Genomic DNA, 20,648 nt, shown 5'->3' with positions numbered 1-20,648 from the left:
AGAAGCCAATGATTTCTGTTCAACACGACACCTAGAAGTTAATAAAATTCACTACAACATTGCATTTTCCTAAGAAAGGACATTAGCTCTTTTTCTTTTGGTGAGCATTGTCCCCTCTTCTCTAAGTAGTATCCCAATTGAGCAAGCAGGGAAGGGAACAGGGACATTGGGAGATGTAACTCACCAGTATACCAGGAGGGGCCTTGTCATGGTAAACATCTTGAGTTTTATTTAGTGAGCCTTCACAAACCTTCTCATCTTCAATATCATCTTCTAAGTAAAACATCTTGAAATTTAACTAGCATGTCTTTTTTCAGAGATGAAGGGTATAATCAAAACATAAAGCTGCTCTCTTGACAAACTGAGTACAAACTGCTTGCAGACACAGTGATATGGCTAAAACTGAAAGGAAATGGTTCTTAAAAAAAAAAAAAAGCAATGCATACACAAGTTTACCAATGAGATCTGCTCAAAATGCCTCAACCCCTTTTCCCCAAAAGAGATAAGCAGGGGCATGGGACAGGTTGTGCCATGTGTTTACATTGATAGGCACCAAGACCTGCCCAATCACATGATGGCCACTGCAGCTTCCATCACACAGGACAGCGATTTAGTTAATGATTCTCTAAACCAATCACATCCTCATTTTTTAGAAATGAAAACAGCTACTAAACTTACAGAGAGTGATCTTACGTAAGCAAATCATGTAAGGGAAGTAATTTACAAACATTTTCTGAGCAGCAGCAAGTCAGCCAGATTACATGCTTCAAAGAGCCCAACTACTGAAAATTTTTATTACTTTGTCAGGTTGGTATGACCCAAGATATTTTCACAATTCTGAGAGATATCCGGCTCAGCACTGTAAATAACAAGCAGAATTTATTTGATTTCAAGAGTATGATAACAGAACACTGTAAAATCAAACATTCCTGGTATTTCCTTGCCAGCTCTCAGTAAGTTGTCACACAGTAATTTTAACTGAATTTTTCTAAAAACCTAGAACACACTTAACTCACATGGACAAACATACTAGCTTTTTGAATTAAGATGTACCATTTTATTCATACCTGTCTAGGATTGTGCTATTCATCACAAATGGCCATTAGCCACATGTGGCTACTGAGCACTGGCAATCAGGCCAGCACCAACTGCAATGTGCTGCAAGTGTAAAATACACACTGCATTTCAAAGACCAAGAATGAAAAGAGAATAAAATGATCTCACAATTTCTAATATATATTACATGTTGAAATATTCTGAATATACTAAGTTAAATAAAGTATTACATTTACTTTTACTTGGTTTTTCTTTCTTCACTTTTTAAAATGTGATTACTAGAAAACTGGAAATTACATATGTGGCTCACATTATATTTCTACTGGACAGTGCTGTTGTAAGGCCCTGAGACAATCCCAAGAATGAAGCAAGGAAAAGGACATACAGGCAAGATCTAGCTAAGGAAGAACTGAGGACAACTGGATTGTTCATCATCCCTTTAAAGTACTTAGTCAATTCATCAACAATATACTAGCTGATCCACATCCATTTAATGATCTTCACATTATTAAACCTTTTTCTCTGCACCTAAACTTCACAAAAGACAAAATTTTCAAATGTTCAACCAAGTAATAGGTATTTGGTGATGCTTAATATGGTAACATGCCACCAAGGTTCACATAATAAAAATGTTAAGTGGCAGAATTAAAAACCAATTTCACCAAAATTAGGAATGGGAAAACTTATCTTGCATGCAGCATGCTTTTCTGCTTACCTTCCAGCCCAGCAGATAGTAATATGGGCCTGCAGTACACACCAAAGTGCCCAATCACTTGCAATCTAATTCAATATACATCATGTACACAAACTCCTACTTTCAGAAGAGAATGTTTACGTTTTTATGGTCTAAATTTTAGGCAATGAATAAAAATTTAAATGTCTTCATCCATGATATACTGCACTTCAGGATCCTTGCCATCAAATGGTAGTAACAAAAACCAGATATTGGGGTGCTGCCAGTGGAGAAAAATGGAAAAAGCCAAAGGTCAGCAAGAAGAGGAGGTTAGCAGGAGAAAGGGAGATTAAAGAGAAACCTAAGAACGTGAAAACAAAAGAAAAGTTAGAGGGGCAGAGGAAACAAAATGTAGAAGAGATGAGAAAATATTCAACTGCATAGCAGAAGGAGAAAACTGTCAGGAGGGTGGAAAGAAGAAACAAAAACCATATCCATTTTAAATGTGAGGAAACAGGCCCAGAAAGAGGTCAGGTAATTAGCCTGATGTCACTCAACTGGTCAGCAAAAGTGCCAGGACAAGAAGCCTCCCAATTTCTGGTTCAGTGCTTTCTTTCATTACGCCAAGCAGAGACCAAGAGAGAACGTGCTGGGCATCAGCAGGAGGAGGCTGACAGGAGACAAGAGCAAAGGCTTAGCAAGTGAACTGTGGTGGAGATCCAGAAGGGCAGAGGTCAGTCGGTAGAACTCTGTTCAGCAACTCTTGCCTACAATGTGGCTTACACAACAAGCAGGACCCAGGCCAATCATCTGGGGTTTCCTGCTAGTGTTTGTATTGTTTTCTTGTTGTAGCTGATAACTCCCAGAATGTCCTGACTGCAAGGGAACATGTACTATGGACCCATCAGAAGTGAGCTCATTTTCTAAACATCTGTGTTGCTAACAGGCACACACCCACAGCTTCCTCCTATGGCAACCTATGGATCACCCTAACCTTCAAGGCTGGTCCCCTATCTGCAAAGTGGTACTTTTCAGTCTTGATTGATAAATGTTAAAATCACAACCAACAATTCTTAATCATACCCAAGATTTTCAAAGGAAAATGCTACTGTATTGTCAAACTTTTTCTCTACAGGCTAAAATAAAAGTAAATGAATACTGAGAAAAGCTACTTTTTACTTTTGCCTAACATCTTCAGTGATCTTTTTTTTTTTTTAAGTACACAGAATTTGGAATTCTTTACCAAGACTTAACTCTTTCAAAAGAGAGTCTGAGGAAAACAAAGCGAAAATCCTAGTGATAAAAACCAAATCTTGTTCAGATTCCACAACTTATAATGAAGCTAAGTAAAATATACACCTTCTTTGTTTTTTTCTACTTCTAATCCCGTAAGTATGTAAGACTAGGTATACAGGAGTTTTTTAAGAGGGTATAACAATATATTTAAAACTTTCTAGCTATAATTTGCTTATCTGATTTGTACTAAGCTAGTTCAACAGATATACATTTACACCACCAGAATGTTATTTTACAATAAAACATGAAAATAACTGTACTCCCCACAGTGGCCATACTGTGGAAACACAACACCTTGCTCCTAGGATTACCAATGAAGGTGTGACAAAACTAAATTCTGATTATTCATTAAAATATTTTATAACCTCAATTACAAAGAATTTTATAACACTATAGAATTCTTCTATAGTGAAGAACTTAAGTGCATTTCTTCATTTTCAAGGCCCGTCAAGATAAAGGGACCATGTAAAGGACCACAGCTCACCTGAAACAAATATCGTTTTCATTTAGAGCCAAATGGCTCTCACCATCTACATTAAAGCATATGAAGTGTTTCTTCTCCTAAAGGGAATAACTTATGATTCACTGTTTAAACTATGAAACAACCCCAAAGGGACTGACGTTTTATTCAAAATCAAGATAAAATTCCTCGTTACCACTCTTGGGTTTTTCAAACATTTGTAGTTTAACTGCTCATTAGGTAATGGTTATATGGTTTATTTAAGTTCCAGTGTTTCATAATATCCTCATACAATCTCAAAATGCTAAACAAGATAGCTAGTGGCTGGCAATTTCACTGAACTGGTGAGTGAATAATCAAATGCAAACAGATCTTTCCAGGAACAGAAAAGAAAAAAACAAGGAGGGTCTCCCAAGGTCAAAGGCCCAGCTAAAGTGACTCTCCCAAAGATAAACTTTGAAGACTTGTTATTTATATTTAAAATTCACACATTTTGTAATCTATTCTGATAAGTCTAATTTTTTATGGGGGGCGGAGACTAACTAGCCAAAGCTTTCTCTCACCAAGTTCAAAGGTTAATGCAACACATGTACTATGAGAATTAGAATATGCTCAGTGTGTACATCCCAGTTTAAGCAGCTTAGACCCAAACAACCTCTGCAGTCTAACCTTTCCAACACGAATGTTCTAGAGGTCAAGCTTTTACCCACTATTCTGAGATGACAGAGACAATACTGAGAGGTGCCTGGCTGTAGCAGTCAAGTACATCTGAACATTAAGAGAGTCAAGCTAAACAGCCTAGTTAAGGATCACAAGAATTACGGCCTGACTTGTGTCACAACTTTTGGACAACACTTTCAACAAAATAAAGCCAAAAGAAATGGAAAACTCTCTGTTTTGCTCAGGTAGGGCTCCTGGGGCCTCAGTTGCATGATAGGGGTAGAGAGGTCGGGGTGAAGAGGGAACCTGTTCATTGCATAACGATTTCTGTTTAAATATGTCTTTTTCTTCTCTCATTTCACCTCTGAATAGCAGTTTGCACAGCAATGACACCCTATGTACACTATATGATTTTCTGTACTAGGGTTATATCACCCTCATTTCACTCAACTCAAACCTATTAAAATGTGAGTCTTACTATTGTCAAATTTTAAAAAACGAAGTAAGTTTAAAAGTGTAGTGCTTTAATCTTCTCAGAAACAAATTACTTGTTATAGACTCATAACAGGGTAGTTAGTGCATCACAACACTAAGGCCAAGTGAAAGTACTAGAAGAAGTCAGTGCTGGGTTCCTACACTCCAGATCAAAAAGTGAGATAGCTTAAAGCTTGTCCCCCCAAAACGGCAACAAATAACATATGAAGGTGAGCAAGAATTGATTTTATCGTTAAGACAATACCAAAATAAGTGAAAATTATCACAAAATATATCAGCACCATGTAGTAGGAACCCCTCACCCTCCTCACATTCCTTGACTTTATCTTTTTCATGTGGACATTTCAGGTGCATCTTTGACTCCAATTTTCTGTTCTACAGCTGATTCCCCACAACAATTCTAATTCAAGATTTTCTCAACCACTTGAAAAACTGGTGATGGTTGTTTCCATTATTCTGTTGCTATGATCTCTTTCAAACAATTACTTATAATTTTTTAGTTTAAAAGATATTGTAATTAGCTGGTACTCTCCTTCCTGCTACCTTCTTCCATCTACAGAAATGAATGGCTGCTATAATGTTAAGTACTGTATTTAGAAACCAGAAACTTAGCAACAATCCCCTGGATGCATAGTTTCTTGAAAAGAATGTAATAATTCTGTCACACATAAAGTTCATACAAATAATCACACACACGCTTGGATCTCAAGAGATAAATGCATGAGGGACAGAGACAAACAACTGACATTATGGACACATAATCATCATTGACAGTGAGAACTTGCCAAGTGGAGAAGCCAGGATATAAACCAAGGTTGGTCTGACTCTAGACTCCACTGCAACTGTATTGTTGATGTATGATTTAGTTCGCGCTCTATCAAAGTTATAGGCTTAAAGAAAATACCACTCAAGCAGTTAGGATTATCATTTTAATCAAGAATCAAGCGGGGCACAGTGGGTGACACCTGTAATCCCAGCACTTTGGGAGGCTGAGGCAGGTGGATCACTTGAGATCAAGATATCGAGACCAACCTGGCCAAAAAAGTGAAACCTTGTCTCTACTAAAAATACAAAAATTATCCAGGCATGGTGGCTCATGCCTGTAGTCCAAGATACTTGGGAGGCAGAAGAATCGCTCGAACCCAGGAGGTGAGGGAGGTTGCAGTGAGCCAAGATCACGCCACTGCACCCCAGCCTGAGTGACAGAGCAAGATTCCGTCTCAAACAAAAAAAAGAATCTTCATGAGTGTTGCCAGCAGGGCAGAGGGCTGACAGAATAAATTACTGATCTGTAGCCCTAAATGAGACCCCAACAGAATCTGGCAGCAACCTTGATTTGTTTCTGTGGTCAGCTCTCTCTGCCAATTTCTGCTTCTTTTTGAAACTTCCATGATCCTCACCCTGACTATATCCTACCACTCTCTTTCCCCATCAGACTGCAACCTTCCTTATTCTTGAATGTAGGCTCACTTGCGTTCTTCAGGAAAAACAGCACAAATGGCTAATATACTTTGCTATGAGAATAAAGAATTCAGTTTCACAATGTTTAGAAATTATAATGCTATATTTAAGTCTGTTATGGAGAATTTTAACTAGTGAAATTTAAATTAAAATGTAAGTAACTGAATTCTTAGATTATTGGACTTAGTGAATCTGCCTACTTCAATCTAAAGCTCGACTAAGATGTGTAATAAAAAGAAAAACTGCAACACTCATACTCGGGTTTTATACGTAAGTTATATTCTACACATGTAGATGAATCCAATTTCAGATGGCAGCAGTCATTGCATTCTCCAGTGAGGGGGAAAAGCCTCAAATAATGCACTTAGTAGTAAAAGAAAAAGGGAAAAGTTAAGCCAGCTTTGCTACTCTTAGAAGTTAAATGCTGGTAATGTCTAAGATTTAACCTTGCAATGTCAAGACACAGATAGGATTCAAAAAGCAAAGAGGCATCTGAAAGCTGCAACGTTAGAAGAAATGTTCCCTCCTCTAAGGATAAAGCACCACTAAAACAGAACAAGTGTGACATTTTATTTTTCTTCCAGACTCAGCATACTTTATATAAAAAGGCTCTCTCAGGAACAGGGCATTTAGTTTTTGTAAAAATCATTAGCCTTTGCAACAAATTAATCGTATTCAATTTTTAAAAGTATACTTTAAGTACAATGTAAGTATCTATATTGAAGTAATAGAAGAAAACAATCCTGGCAGCCAGGCACTATTTATTTAGTACTTACTCTAAGCCACACCCTAGAACTGATCCTTTGATTGTATTATCTCTAATCAACACATTTTTTTCATGAAAGATAGATTTGTTTTATCCCTGTATTTTACAAATGAAGAAATGGAGGTTTAGAGAGAGGTTATGTTATATATCCAAGGTTAGAGCGCAAGATGTCTTCCACAGTATCTTCTTGGACTCATTATTTAAGTTGAAATCCAGATTTACTATTCTAAGTATTTTTAAAATCTCAAACATTATGTAATGCATCTAAAAGAAAAAAATGCCTAGGAATAAATTTAATCAAGGAAGTAGAAAGCTTGTACAACTAAAATTGCAAAAATCACAGAAAAAAACTAAAGATAACCTCAGTAAACAAACATCCATATTCACGAATACTAAGACTCAATATTGTTAAGATGCCAATATTACCTAAGTACTTTCAGATTCAAGGCAATCCCTATCAAAATTCCAAAAGCCTCAAATTCATATGGAGTTATAAGGGGCCCTGACTAGCCAAAATAATATGGAAAAAGAGCAAAGTTGGATGACTTCCACTACTTAATTTCAAAATGTATTATAAAGTTACAGTAATCAGGCTGGGTACAGTAGCTCATGCCTGTAATCCTAGCACTTTGGGAGGCCGAGGCAGGCAGATGACTTGAGGTCAGGAGTTCAAGACTAACCTGGCCAATATGGTGAAACCCTAGTAAAATACAAAAATTAGCCAGGCATGGTGGTGGGCTCCTGTGGCCCCAGCCACTTGGGAAGCTGAGGCAGGAGAATTGCTTGAACCCAGGAGGCTGAAGTTGCAGTGAGCCAAGATTGTAGAAATGCACTCCAGCCTAGGCAACGGAGTGAGACTGTCTCAAAACAAAACCAAAAAAAAGTTAAAGTAATCAAAACAGTGTGATACTGGTATAAGACAGACATACAGACCAAGGGAATAGACTTGAGAGTCCAGAAATAAAACCAAACATTTATGGCCAATTGATATTTAACAAGAGTGCCAAATTCATTGCATGGGGGAAAGAATAGTCTCCTTAACAGATAGTGCTGAGACAACTAAATTTCTATATAGAAAAAAATGAAGTTGGAACCCTACTTTATACCATATTAAAAAATTAACTCAAAATGGATCAATGACTTATTAAAACCCTAACACTCTTAGAAGAAAACACAGGGTAAATCTTCATGATCTAGGATTTGGCAAATGATTCTCAGATATAACACCAAAAACATGAGTAACAACAAGTAGATAAACTGGATTTCATTAAAATTAAATACTGTTTTTGCACCAAAGGACACTATCAAGAAAAAGACATCATATAAAAGGTAAGAAAATATTTGCAAATCACGTATCTGCTAAGAGTTTAACTCCAGCATATATTTTTAAATTCCTACAACAAAAGACAAATGATACAATTAAAATATGGGCAAAGCATCTGCATAAACCCTTCTTCAAAGAAAATATACAAAATGGCCAATAAATACATGAAAAGATGCTCAACAATAAACATTAGGGAAATGCAAATCAAAACCACAATGAGATACCAACTCATACCCACTACGATGGCTACAGTTTCTGTAAAAAGGGAACAGAGTAGCCAATGGCTGTGACTTCTGCAACACACACCTCACCCATGACTCTCCATTTATGTAGCAGCAGGAAACAGGGAGAGAATGTGAAAGATTATTAGAAATGAATGGAAGAACAGGCTAACAGCCTGATTGACAAAACAACGGTTGCATTTCAACAAGGAAAGATACTTCCTACTTCAATCTCTGTTCCTCCTCTAGCAGGGGCAATGATAGATACCACCTCCCGCTCCAGTCTTCTGGGTCCTTCTAACCCTAGTATGATGCCAGCACCCCATATGGGGCCCTCCTCCTGGGATGATGCCAATGCTCCTGGAATAAGGCTGCCCATGGGAAGCCACGTACCAATGATGCCTGGGCCTCCAATGATGAGACCTCCTGCTTGTCCCCTGATGGTGCCCACGTGGCCCAGAATGACTCAAGCAGACAGAAATGATAGAGGCGAGGCCTCCATATATCAGTTTTATATTTCTTGCTCTACTTCACCAGAGATAACAATGCTGTGACTCTGGGTGTTTTCTTAAGAGGCTGATATGGAAAAGGTGCTTCCCCTTCCTATTAAAGAGAGAATAGTTTTGAGGTGGAGAAGTGGGACCAAAAAAAAGTGCAGTTTTTATTTATATTGTGAAATACGAAAATAAAATTGTCAATTTTTTTTTTAAAAAGGAAACTATATCTTAGAAAACTGGACAAACTGAAACACGTGTGCACTGTTGGTGAGAATGTAAAATGGTGTAACCACTATAGAAAAAATAGTTTGGTGGTTCTGCAAAAACTAAATATGGAATTACCAGGCTGAGCACAGTGGTTCATGCCTGTAATCCCAACACTGTGGGAGGCCAAGAAGGGAGGATCATGTGAGCCCAGGAGTTAGAGACCAGCCTAGGCAACATAGTGAGACTCTGTTTCTACAAAAAAATGAACAAAATTAGCCAGGCATGGTGGTACGCACCTAGTTGCAGCTCCAGAGAAGGCTGAGGTGGGAGGACTGCTTGAGCCCAAGAGGTCGAGGCTGCAGTGAGCTGAGACCGTGTCACTGCACTCCAGCCTGGGTGCCAGAGTGAGACCCTGTCTCGAAAAACAATAATAATAAGGCCAGGCACGGTGGCTCATGCCTGTAATCCCAGCACTTTGGAAGGCCAAGGCAGGTGGATCACGAGGTCAGGAGTTCAAGACCAGCCTGGCCAAGATGGTAAAACCCCATCTCTAGTAAAAATACAAAAATTAGCCAGGCATGATGGCTAGCACCTGTAATCCCAGCTACTTGGGAGGCTGAGGTAGAGAACTGCTTGAACCTGGGAGGCAGAGGTTGCAGTGAGCCAAGATGGTGCCATTGCGCTCCAGCCCGGGTAACAGAGTGAGACTCCATCTCAAAATAGTAATAACAATAGTAGTAATAAAACAACAAATAAACATAGAATTGCCATATAATCTAGCAATTTCACTCCCAGGTATATACACCAAAGAAGTGAAAACAGGGACTGAAACAGGTATTTATTTGTATACCAATGTTCACGGCAGCATTATTCACAACAGCCAAAATGTAGAAGCAACGCAACTGTCCATCAACAGATGAATGGTGAAACAAAATGTGTTATATCCTTTTTTTAATTTTTTATTTATTTTATTTTTTTGACACAGGATTTCTCCATGTTGGTCAGGCTGGTCTCAAACTCCCAATCTCAGGTGATCCGCCTACCTTGGCCTCCCAAAGTGCTGGTATTACAGGTGTGAGCCACTGCACCCAGTCACAAAATGTGTTATATCCACACAGTGGATTATTCAGTCATGAAAATAATGAAGTTCTGATACATGCCACAACATGAATGAATCCTGAAAACATGCTAAAGGAAATATGCCAGACACGAAAGGACAAATATCGTTATGATTCCAATTACATGAAATATCTAGAATAGGCAAATTCATAAGCAAAAATAGATCAGAGGTTACCAGGGACTGGGGAAAATGGAGAGTTATTGCTTAATGGTTACAGAATTTGTTTGGGGTCACAAAAAATGTTGGAAATAGTGGTGATGATTGTATAACATAGTAAATGTAGTTAATACCACTAAATCATACATTAGAAAATGGTTGAATCTTACAACAAGAAAATTATGCAATGGAGCCAGGCACGGTGGCTCACACCTGTAATCCCAACACTTTGGGAGGCCAAAGTGGGAAGATCACTTGACTTCCAGGAATTCAAGACCAGCCTGGGCAACACAGTGGTGAGATCTCATTCTCCATAAAAAAATTTTTTAAATATTAGCCAGGTGTAGTGGTAAGCATCTTTAGTACTCAGAGGCTGAGGTGAGAGGATGGCTTGAGCTCAAGAGGTTGAGTGTGCAGTGAGCCATGACTACACCACTGCACTCTAGCCTGGGAAACAGAGTGAGACCCTGAGGGAGGAAGAAAGAAGAAAGAAGAAAAAAAAGAGGAATAAAATTATGCAAGACTCTAATTGAAATATAAAGCAATGTCAATACAGTCCATAGTTTAAAATGACATTTATAGTCATTCTTGGCTATAAATACCATCTTCTATTTCTACACTGTTACAAACTTGCTAGGTTATTTGAGCAACTCATTGAATATCATTAGCCCTCAATTTCCTCACCCAAAAACTGAATTTCTAGATAATTTCTATGTATCCTTCTAGGTAAAACAATCTGACATTTCAAAAACTACCGCTTTCTAAACGTTCAACTCTACTAAGCAAAATATTTCCCACAACTTAGTTTTACCATGAGTGTGGTGATTCCACATTAATAATTTCAACAAAACATGTGTAACTTTCATTTTATATATATCTACACACAACAGAGAGCTTCTTCTTTCAGTCAAAAATTACATTGGACCACAACAAATCCACTTCTAATCTCAATGCAAATTCCTAATCTTAGCTTCTAAACATCTAGAAGTAATCTTAGAGAAGACATATAGTACATGAGTAGTTTGTGCCATTCTCATGTCTGAGAATTCAACTAAGCTTTGCAATATACCCTCTTTACAGAAAATATGCAAACCAGCAGCATACATGTATACCCACACAACCGTACACAGATTTGTGCTCTAAAGATCCAATGGGGCCGGGCGCGGTGGCTCAAGCCTGTAATCCCAGCACTTTGGGAGGCCGAGGCAGGTGGATCATGAGGTCAAGAGATCAAGACCATCCTGGTCAACATGGTGAAACCCCGTCTCTACTAAAAATACAAAAAATTAGCTGGGCATGGTGGCATGTGCCTGTAATCCCAGCTACTCAGGAGGCTGAGGCAGGAGAATTGCCTGAACCCAGGAGGCAGAGGTTGCGGTGAGCCGAGAATGCGCCATCGCACTCCAGCCTGGGTAACAAGAGCAAAACTCCATCTCAAAAAAAAAAAAAAAAAAGATCCAATGGGACCCCTCTATGGTTAATCTGTAGACCCCAGGTAAAAAAAAACCCTGACTCTAAATCACACTGCTATTTGAAAGATGAGCGCATATAGGTATTGAAAAAGTCAATTACTTACCAGCCAGAGTAGTTAAAACATGCTCAATCTAGCCTTACATCATAACACTCCTTGAAATGAAGTAGTGCAGAATGTACATAAATGTAAGCCTATCATTCAAGAATTTTCCCAGTGCCTACAATATTTCAGGTACCAATACTGCCTTTAGTTCAGGGTCCTGCACTTTAAAAGGTTCTGTGTATCAGAAACTCAAAATACAAAGGCAGTAAGTGTTTTTCTTCTTTTCAGATCTCTAGGAAAGTTTTTGGAAGACAATTTAGCGAACAGGTGGTTATAACAAGCCAAGCTGCCCCTAGACCTGTGCCCTGCAGGTCCATGTAGATTTGTGCAGCAGACCTATGCTCAGGCTCCCTAGGGCAGCTAGTAAAGAACAAGACTTCTGCAGAGCACCTGGTGGCCATGGAGGCCAAGCCATGAGGGTGGTGACTGGATTCATAGCTTTAAAAAAATTATTTAATGATACATCATAGTTGGGGAGGACATGTGATAATATTTTGATACATGTATACAATGTATAATGCTCAAATCAGAGTAAATGGAATATCCATCCCCTCAAACATTTATCTTTTCTTTAGATTTACAGCTTTTAATAGTTTAGATCTAGGTTTCCTCAATCTAAGCATATTGACATTTTTGGTCAGATAATTCTTTGCTTGGAAGGTGAGGAGGGTAACATCCCTGGCCTCAAACCACCAGATGCCAGTAGCACCCTCCCCAGTTGTGATGGCCAAAAAAATGTCTCCGGTTATTTCTGAATGTCTCCCGGACAAAATTGTCCCCAGCTGAAAACCAATGGTTTAAACAGATGGTATGTGGCCCTATATTGATAAGCCTGTTCTAGCTGGGTCCCCACAAACATGTTAGGGGTGGGCCAGCAGGCACATGACTTGGCTGAATTCAGACACAGCTCTCCCACTTACCTTGGACCCCCAGCATGGAATCTTTCTCAGCTTCAGCTCAACTTAAGCCTTGTAGGCCCCCTTCATATAGCAAGGATCAGGTAGAGCACCTGTCATGTAGGACTGCTGTGAGGATCCCAGGAGATGGTGCCTGAAAACTACCAGCTGCTTAATAAATGTTAGTTTTCTTTCTTCCTTTCATTAAAAAAGAACAATGAACATAGATCCAAGACCTATACCACAGTAATGTCAAGCAGATGATTGTTAGAATAGGATTCCAGCCATCAAGGAGCTACTAGTGAGGGACACTGGAAAGGAAAAAAATGACTTTCTAAGTCTAGATGCTTCACTCATCAGCTCTTTGCATCTGTTTTAACCATTTCCCTATTCCTTAAGACTCATGCAACTGAACCCCACTCTTCAGCTTATTTGTCCCCAGTGTTTTCTCTTCCAAGTTTTGGTGTAAAACTGTTTAGTCACATCTACACTCTAACGTGAATAATGCCTTTTAAATCAATCACCTCTGAAGGCTACAGTAAATTCATTCCACTGATATACCACTGTGCAACATGATATGAGAACTTCCTCCTTCTTCCTGAAAGAACTATCTTTAAATTTAATTTAGGTGCTACATAGGATAAAAACGAATGTAAATTCCATATAGTCACACAACTCTTATAGTCCAAAAGTACGTATGATACATCCAACGTGCACGGTTCATCAGATGTTGTTTGAATGGCTTCTGGCTATTTTCAAAAACCTAATCTACCTTGAAGGGTAAAGATTTTCCACCATTAGGGATAAAAGGATACTTTGCGAGACTCTTGAAAGCAATTTAAAAATGAAGGGTATTTCAAAATGTTTGCCAGAATGACAGCATAGATGAAATGTATACGCTGCCCCTAATGTGCAAAGTACATTTCATTGTGTAAGGTTTTAGTCATATTCCTTCACAGTTACATTTTTAAGCAAGGTACCAAGAGTTTCCTTATTATATGTGTATAATGGAGGGAAAACTGAAAAATTAGAAGTAATTAGCTCTTATGGACAAACTTTAGACTTACCAATAAAGTGTTACATTGGTTCCTTTATAATGTCCATCAATTACATCATCCAACATCTCCATTTCTTTTTTTTTTTTTTGAGACGGAGTTTCGTTCTAGTTACCCAGGCTGGAGTGCAATGGTGCGATCTCGGCTCACCGCAACCTCCGCCTCCTGGGTTCAGGCAATTCTCCTGCCTCAGCCTCCTGAGTAGCTGGGATTACAGACACGCGCCACCATGCCCAGCTAATTTTTTGTATTTTTAGTAGAGATGGGGTTTCACAATGGTGACCAGGATGGTCTCGATCTTTTGACCTCGTGATCCACCCGCCTCGGCCTCCCAAAGTGCTGGGATTACAGGCTTGAGCCACCATGCCCAGCTCCAACATCTCCATTTCAACAGGCATGGTGACGCTGCAGAAAAGATATGACTACATGCTTACCTCCCAGGATATTTTTTATCTACCTTTTGAATATCATATATATCCCAGAACAAAAGACCCACATCCCACCCTCTCCAACATAGCATCATTTGGTTTTACAAAGATCTCGCCAACGGCACCAAGTTTCCTATGTTTGCTGGGAAATGCAAAGCTAATTGTAAACTTCTGCATAAGAGGTGTCACAGTCAACACATCATAAATATGTACATTTCATTTTTGGAGGCTTGTATTTTTCTTTTTTTCTTTTTTTTGAGACTGAATCTCACTCCCTCGCCCAGGTTGGAGTGCAATGACATAATCTTGGCTCACTGCAACCTCCACCTCCCAGGTTCAAGCAATCCTCCTGCCTCAGCCTCCTGAGTAGCTGGAATTACAGGCGCCCACCACCATCTGGCTAATTTTTGTATTTTTAGTAGAAACAGCGTTTCACCATGTTGCCTAGGCTGGTCTCCTGACCTCAGGTGAACTGCCCACCTTGGCCTCCCAAAGTGCTGGGAATACAGGCATGAACCACTGCGATCAGCCTCATTTTTGTTTTTTTCAGTAGAGACAGGTTTTCTTCTGTTGGCTAGGCTGGTCTCAAACTCCTGACCTCATGTGATCCACCCACCTCAGCCTCCCAAAGTGCTGGGATTACAGGCATGAACCACTGCACCCGGCGGAAGCTTATATTTTTCTAAACATAACTGAAATTCAAAGGAACATTAATGAAGTCAAAACTATAGCAGTCATTTTCAAGATATCAGAATGCCATGCCACTATGCCTATAACTCTGCAGAGTGCCACAATTCTAATCAAAAGGTGACTTCTGCTGCATAAACAATTCATCAACTTCACATACAGCATCAATCACTGTTTAATGACTCCTGCAGGAGAATAGGCTCTTCCATAATTGCTGGCATCACTATAACTCAAAAAGAAACAAACAAAAATCACCAATTCATCAGCTTACTTAGCTGATGTTACAGAAGTAGCCAGGAGGATTCCTTGCCCCTCATGCCATGCACTTAGTTTTTCAAACACTCCCAATTCCTCTTGCCTTTACATCTCAAGGATGCAATCCCCTAGTTACCCAGAGGGAAGTCTGCTAATCAGTAAGCATGAATTCACTACTTCTCTACTCTTTCTTTTGGAAGTGCCTGGAAGTGTCTCCTTGTCTCAGTTAAACAGAACATGGTGACCATGAGGCAGAGTTCCTAGAGCCAGGCAGCTCCAGGCATCCTGTGCCTGTGTCTGCACAGGGTCCTGGGAAAGGGGAGACATTGTGGAGGTATAGAAGTCTTTCCCAATGCCAATCAAAACACAGCTCAAGTTTCATGCCCTGCTTTATAAATTCTGCATAGTGCCCACTGGGACCACAACAGAATCTTCAGAAATGTGAGGGGAACCTCCTTTTCCTGGCTCTGGGAGGACACTTGGGTGTAGTAAGGCTGTAGCCATACCAACTGCACTGCTGTGATCAATGCCACCAATCACTCAGATTTGGGCTTTTTTTTTCTTTTCTTTTTATGAGGAAGTCTTGCTCTGTTGCCAGGGTGGAGTGCAGTGGCACAATCTCTGCTCACTGCAACCTCCACTTCCCAGGTTCAAGCAATTCTCCTGCCTCAGCCCCCCAAGTAGCTAGTACTACAGGCACATGCCACCACATCTGGCTAATTTTTGTATTTTTAGTACAGACGGGGTTTCATCATGTTAGCCAGGATGGTCTCGAACTCCTGACCTCATGATCCACCCGCCTCGGCCTCCCAAAGTGCTGGAATTACAGGCGTGAGCCACTGCAGGTTTGGGCTATTTTTTAAGTAGCTTTGCAAAACAAATGCCAAGTAAGGCTGCACCAGTGTGTTATCACAAGCTGACTTGCATACTAAGCTACTTCAACAAGAGAGAAGGACTTCCAAGAGCAACAGCAAGTCAGTGAAACAGCACTTGAAAGTCAGAAAACTAAGCCTGTTTCACTCACTAATCTGTTCAACAGCAGTGTCTATTCTATTCTGAGGGCTGGGGATCAAGCAATGAACTTGGCTGACAAGGTACCTGCCCTCGTAGTGCTTATATTCTAACAGAGGGAGAGAAACAACAACAACAACAACATATGTTAGGCTGGGACAACTATTATAAAGGAAATAAAAGAGGGTGCTGCTGCCAGAAGAGAGGGAGAAAGGGCAGGAAGGCCTACTTTAAGGGTTGTAGAGCCCAGAACAGAAAAGTATATGACAGATTTTTGTTTTTTTAAAGCAACGAAGCTCCAAGAAGCCTCAGATCTGAAAAAAGAAACAGAGTGGACATGAAGGGACAGAGCATGAGAAACTGGCTAACATGTTTACATAACTATGCTGGGATATAGATAGGGTTTACTTTCTCATTAAGACACTGCTGCTGTTCTTTCTTTAGTCATTTTGCCAGCCTTCATATGACTTTAGAAATCAAGAGTGAACATAAGACGACTCAGATACTGTAATTAAACATTCAGGAACATGCAGAAATTTTAGCAGTCATAAGTCTAAACAAAAATCTCCAGTTGTAATCTAAAAACTACTTCCCTAAGAGTTTCTTTCTTATCATTAGTGAAGACAGATGTAACTAAAAACATCTTGAAAAATATTGCTGTAACTAGACATCCTGTTAAACCCAGAGGATGTCACATGTGTTATCTATACTCTCAAAACCCACTGTTTGGGTTGAACTTTGTCCTCCAAAAAAGAAAAGCTGAAGTCCTAACCTCTAGTAGTAGCTCAGAATGTGACCTTATTTGCAAAGGGGATCTTTACAGAGGTACTCAAGTTAAAATGAGGTCATTAGGGCTGGCCCTAATCCAGTAGGACTGATGTCCTTATTAAAAGAGGAAATCTGGACAGAGAGGCAGACATGCGCACAGGAAGAACACCATGTGAATATAAACAGGGTGATGCACCTACAAGCCAAGGAACGCCAAAGGCTGCCAGCAACCCTTTGCAGCTAGGAGAGGATGTTATTAAAATAAGCATCCAAGAATGAGAAAGTGCTCTTGGAAATTAAAACACACTAGAAAAATGAGACATTCTATAGAAGGGTTGGAAAATAAAGTACCAGCCTGGGAAACATAGCTAGACCCTGTCTCTACAGAACTTAAAAAACAGCCAGGCACAGTGGGTTTCACCCATAAACCTAGCACTTTAGGAGGCTGAAATGGGAGGATTGCTTAAGGCCAGAAGTTCAAGACCAACGTGGGCAACACAGTGAGACCCTATCTCTGCTTTTCTTTCTTTTAGAAAAAAGAACAAAATGTAGAAAGCAAATCTCCCAGTAAATCCAACAAGGATAGAGGAATGGGAAAAAGGAGAAAAAAGATTAATATCAGAGTATCAATCCAAAATGGCCCCAATATCTGACTTGTATGCTTTTTAAAGTACAGAAACAGGAGGAAAAAAAAAAAGGTAGGGGAAGACAGGGGCTGGATATTATCAAATAAATCATAGAAGAAATTTCCTGGAGTCAGAAACATGATTTTCCAGATTTAAAGTTCCCACCAGGTGCCTAGCTCAAAGGATGAAGAAATACCTGCATTGTTACGGACTCCACCAAAGGCAGTCATGACAGAAAGATACCAATAGACAACGTTAAAGGCTACGCAGCCCAAGTGAGGTGGCTCATGCCCGTAATCCCAGCACTTAGGGAGGCTGAAGCGGGTGGATCATGAGGTCAGGAGTTTGAGACCAGCCTGTCCGATATGGTGAAGCCCCCACCTCTACTTTAAAAAAATGCAAAAATTCGCCGGGTGTGGTGATGCATGCCCACCCACAGTCCCAGCTACTCAGGAGGCTGATGTAGGAGAATTGCTTGAACCTGAGAGGTGGAGGTTGCAGTGAGCTGAGATCTCACCACTGCACTTTAGCCTGGGCAACAGTGAGGCTCCATCTCAACAAAAAAGGCTACACGAAGGATTCCAAAATCATATGGGCACGGCTACAGAAAGCAGGATACATATCATGCCCTCCATCAGCTGTATGGCACCTAGTGCCAGCCACTTCACCAACATCATGAGTGTACACAACTACAGATGATTCTACCTGTGGGAAGAGGCCTCACCAGGCCTGATTAAGTACCCATTATAGTCTGTGGGTGATTTTATGCCCTCTGACCTGTGGAGACTCTGGTGACATACCTGCCTGCTATCCAGGTGTAAGTAATGAAATAAGGCCAGGGGTGAGGGGGTCACTGTGAAACCAGGTAAGAAAGGTACTTCCCAAGTTCCCTCCTAGGATATTGTGTCTCGTCCAAAAATTGACACGGCAAATCCCAAACGAAGGCACTTCATCAAGAGATAATAATGAGATACTTTAAAAAGAGACAAAGTAAAGGTGCTAAAAAAAAGGGAGGGTAGGGGAGGGGGAAAGGACAAAAAAAGGGGGAAGAGGGGAGAGAGAGACAGACAAATTAAAAAGCCTTGAGACTTCTCAAAAAATGGTAACTTCTCAAAACTAACAATTCTAAACAGAATGGAAAATTATTTCCATTCTAGAATTCTATAGCTAGTCTATCAATTGGGTAGGAGGCTCAAATAAAGACATTTTCAGACACGTAAGCTCTCAAAGAATTTCCTCCCTGTAAAACCTTTCTTGAAAAGCTGCTGGAGGATGTGCTCCACCAAAATGAGGAAGCACTCCAAGACAACACATAATCTAGGACTCAGAATTCAACACAGGAAATTACTGGGATTCAGGGTGAGTGAGGTGTTGACTGCAGAGTTTGTAGTCCGATCAGAAACTGGGGGACTGAATTTGTGACTGGCACTAAGAAATGTAGATCAATAAAATAACTGTTGACTCTAGAGAAAACAAAAATTTGAACTGGGGAAGAAATAATATCATTTCACATGCTTAGTTGTGAGCACTATTTAGCCTTGAAAATATAAACAATGAATATTAGGACAATTAGAAAATGATATTGAGAGCTTAGTATAAAGAAACATATGTGAGAGGAGGGTTATGTAAGAGATGAACCTTCATCTTGCAGAGTAGGAAATCAATAGGGAATGTCTAAAATGAAAAAAACAAGCTACAGTAATGTACATATACAAGCATGGAATCAACTCCCACAAGCAACAGAAAAGAACTGAGAGAAGCTTTTGCTGGGAAGCAGTAGTCAGCCATAAGAAAGAGAACTGAGATTTTTCATTATAAACCTCACAGTACTACATACTTAACTGTTTAAATTACCTATAAAAATAATATACTTAAGATTTTAAAAGATAAACAGAACTACTACGTGATATAGCCTAATGAATAAGAATCACGTTTACAGAAATGAAAAGTACTAAGGGAAAGAAAAAATGAATACCAAACAAATATAACGGTTGTAAGGTTTTTTTGTTTTTGCTTTGTTTTTAATTAGGAAAAGCTCCTTTCCAACTCTCAGGACCAGCAGCACCTGAGGTCCATCTGACCTTTAGGTATGTCTCATTAGTAAGACAAAACAAACAAAGCAGGAAATTTAAATACAACAAAGTTCTGTTTTGTTACCTAGTTCACTCACTTGGGACAGGGAGATGTCCTAAAACAAAAGTCTTATTCCTCGACTTGTCATGAAGATACCACACTTATGGGTATTTGACGGTAAAGGATAATACTGAAAGATTTAGCCAGCATTTAAAAGGATGGCCTTCAAAAGGTTAAAAAAAAAAAAAAAGCCACGGTAACAATATAAGTATACCCATACCTGTGTATTTCAACTGGTAGAGAATGAAATTTCATGTAGTTTTATAATCTAAGGAAATTGGTGTCCAGTCTAATGAAAATCAATTATTCAAGTTTATTTAAAAAATGTCACAGGCCTGATGAACTAATCAGCAAATTTTTTTTCTTTTAGTTAAAAATGCTCACCTGCAATATACTAGGTATAGACAACTGTGCTTTCTAGAAGTCCCATTCTAAACACAAAGATAAGTTTCTTCCTACAGGCCCACACATTAACAAAATTCATGTAGACACAGATGAAATGATGGCAAAAATCACAAGGCTTACATATAAACACATGTTGTGCCTAAAATTTGTATGCAAAATTGCTAACTTCAGCACTATGAGGATAAAGAAATTTCTTTCTTCTGGGTCAAGAAAGAAATTCTAAGCAAACACATGAAACAATGTTTTCCTCCAAGATAAAAATAAGCTTCCAACTAAACATTAAAAATTCTCACGTTAAAAATATAAACCCAGAGCTATCTCCAAGATATTTCCTCAGACTCTCCACAGTCACCATGCAGTACTCCCTTCTAAATCCCTCCCTGTCCCTGTTTCATAAAACCCTGCTTTAGGCAGAA

The 20,648-nt window shown here is 39.4% G+C and overlaps 1 protein-coding gene and 1 pseudogene across 6 annotated transcripts in view; one reads left to right on the top strand and one right to left on the bottom strand.

Moving 5' to 3' along the window:
- LPIN2 (lipin 2) overlaps window positions 1-20,648 on the bottom strand; it is a 95,891-nt gene that overhangs the window by 65,136 nt on the left and 10,107 nt on the right. The window contains exon 1 of one of the 6 annotated variants that reach the window (XM_035270674.3): window positions 185-363. The exons of the other annotated variants lie outside the window; for them this stretch is intronic. Coding sequence (XP_035126565.2) covers window positions 185-286 — 102 coding nt within the window. The 5' untranslated portion in view covers window positions 287-363. Of the gene's footprint in view, window positions 1-184; window positions 364-20,648 lie in introns of those variants that run through there. 6 annotated transcript variants of the gene reach the window in all.
- Window positions 2,618-9,047, top strand: LOC118146951 (U1 small nuclear ribonucleoprotein C pseudogene; annotated as a pseudogene).

This window comes from Callithrix jacchus, chromosome 13 (assembly GCF_049354715.1).
Source record: "Callithrix jacchus isolate 240 chromosome 13, calJac240_pri, whole genome shotgun sequence".
Taxonomy (NCBI): domain Eukaryota; kingdom Metazoa; phylum Chordata; class Mammalia; order Primates; family Cebidae; genus Callithrix; species Callithrix jacchus.
This window is presented reverse-complemented; position numbering and strand designations above follow the sequence as displayed.